Source organism: Palaemon carinicauda, chromosome 17 (assembly GCF_036898095.1).
Source record: "Palaemon carinicauda isolate YSFRI2023 chromosome 17, ASM3689809v2, whole genome shotgun sequence".
Classification (NCBI taxonomy): Eukaryota; Metazoa; Arthropoda; class Malacostraca; order Decapoda; family Palaemonidae; genus Palaemon; species Palaemon carinicauda.
The window spans coordinates 53,521,510-53,523,688 of NC_090741.1; the positions used below are offsets into that span (position 1 = coordinate 53,521,510).

A 2,179-nucleotide genomic window follows, 5' to 3' on the forward strand; every position below is an offset into this window, starting at 1 on the left:
GGATGAAGCCTGTCGATCAATGGGAAGGAAATAGGATGAAGCCTGTCTTTCAATGGGAAGGAAATCGAATGAAGCCTGTCGATCAATGGGAAGGAAATCGGATGAAGCCTGTCGAACAATGAGAAGGAAATCGGAGGATGCCCGTCGATCACTGGGAAGGAAATCGGATGAAGCCTGTCGATCAATGGGAAAGAAATCGGATGAATCCTGTCGATCAATGGGAAGGAAATTGAATGAAGTCTGTTGATCAAAGGAAAGGAAATCAGATGAAGCCTGTCGATTAATGGAAAGGAAATCGGGATGAAACCTGTCGATCAATGGGAAGGAAATCGGATGAAGCCTGTCGATCAATGGGAAGGAAATCAGATGAAGCCTTTCGATCAATGGGAAGGAAATTGGAAGAGGCCTGTTGATCAATGGGAAGGAAATGGGATGAAGCCTGTTGATCAATGGGAAGGAGATTGGAAGAGGCCTGTCGATCAATGGGAAAGAAATCGGATGAAGCCTTTCGATCAATGGGAAGGAGATTGGAAGAGGCCTGTCGATCAAGGGGAAGGAAATGGGATGAAGCCTGTTGATCAATGGGAAGGAGATTGGAAGAGGCCTGTCAATCAATGGGAAAGAAATCGGATGAAGCCTTTCGATCAATGGGAAGGAGATTGGAAGAGGCCTGTCGATCAAGGGGAAGGAAATGGGATGAAGCCTGTTGATCAATGGGAAGGAGATTGGAAGAGGCCTGTCGATCAATGGGAAGGAAATGGGATGAAGCTGTTGATCAATGGGAAGGAGATTGGAAGAGGCCTGTCGATCAATGGGAAGGAAATGGGATGAAGCCTGTTGATCAATGGGAAGGAGATTGGAAGAGGCCTGTCGATCAAGGGGAAGGACATGGGATGAAGCCTGTTGATCAATGGGAAGGAGATTGGAAGAGGCCTGTCGATCAAGGGGAAGGAAATGGGATGAAGCCTGTTGATCAATGGGAAGGAGATTGGAAGAGGCCTGTCGATCAATGGGAAGGAAATGGGATGAACCCTGTCGATCAATGGTAATGAAATCGGATGAAGCCTGTCGATCAATGGGAAGAAAATCGGATGAAGCCTTTCGATCAATGGGAAGGAAATTGGGATGAAGCCTGTCGATCAATGGGAAGGAAATGGGATGAAGCGTGTCGATCAAAGGGAAGGAAACCGGATGAAGCCTGTCGATCAATGGGAAGGAAATCGTTCCAAATCGGATGGAGATTAAAGTGAAGGAATTCTTCATATCCGATAGGCTCTTGTAAGCTTACGATCAAAGTGGGAAAATCAGATCTGAAATGAGAAAAAAAGTGGTCATTTTTTGGAGAGAACAAGCAGGTAATATAACGAGGCACTAGCTCTTACGCTAAGCTAGCCTATAAGCTTAGGAGAGAAGCTGGCTGTTTCCTTTTGAGGGGAAGTCTTATATCTTTGGGAGTTCTAGGAGTCTAAGCGAGGTTATGCCAGGCTGACGCTTGCACAACTTTTTGCCACGAATTTGTCGTGGCAAGTCGTGACCTTTTTTGGCACGAATTGGGAAATAAAAAAAAAAAAATCACCTCAGAATCACAGCTCACCTGACCACATTGACACGAACTGGTACGACGAGTTCACGACGAGTTCATGCATAGTTTTAGCATAGTTTGCGCACTTCCTGCATCGTCCCGACGAGTTCATGAACAGTTCGCACATAGTTCACGCCGCGTTCACGAAATTTTGTCGTGACCAAAATTTTGAACATTTCAAAATTCTCGTCACAACATGCCACGATGTCACGACAGGTTCACGACGAGTTCACTCCAGTTCACGACGAGTTCACGCCATTTCACGACTCGAGTCGTGACAATGCGTGCCACAAATTCGTGCAAGTGTCAGGATACCTTTAGAATGGTTGTGAGTGGGGATATGAGGATAGTGATCTCCTTTTAATAAATCAGCTTCTGTGTCTTGTGATTGATTGACTGATTCGAAGTTTTCTGGATCCCTGGCATTGAAGATCATTGAAGCCGATATTGATGTACACTTAAAAACAGTAACTTTAATCGGAGAAGTCTCCGTAAAAATATACTGTTCCCAGCAGAATTTCAGTAAAATACAGCCGACTGTAATTTTGTCATACTTTGTTATTATATTTTACTGGTTGGTGACTGTAATATGACTCC

The 2,179-nt window shown here is 44.8% G+C and overlaps 2 protein-coding genes across 2 annotated transcripts in view; both read left to right on the forward strand.

Annotated features, from left to right (window-relative positions):
• Positions 1–300: 300 nt before the first annotated feature.
• On the forward strand, positions 301–831 carry LOC137656365 (MORN repeat-containing protein 3-like). Its single transcript, XM_068390539.1, has one exon. The coding sequence runs from the start codon at positions 301–303 to the stop codon at positions 829–831; it is 531 nt and encodes a 176-aa protein (XP_068246640.1).
• A 145-nt stretch (positions 832–976) lies between these two features.
• Positions 977–2,179, forward strand: part of LOC137656366 (uncharacterized) — a 3,476-nt gene continuing 2,273 nt past the window's right edge. Inside the window, exon 1 of the mRNA XM_068390540.1 lies at positions 977–1,045. Within this exon, the coding sequence (XP_068246641.1) occupies positions 977–1,045 (69 nt within the window). The remainder of the gene's footprint in view (positions 1,046–2,179) is intronic.

What these genes read in the sequence shown, in the direction of transcription:
- LOC137656365 (XM_068390539.1), top strand. Translation starts at nt 301, where the DNA reads ATGAAACCTGTCGATCAATGGGAAGGAAATCGGATGAAGCCTGTCGAT.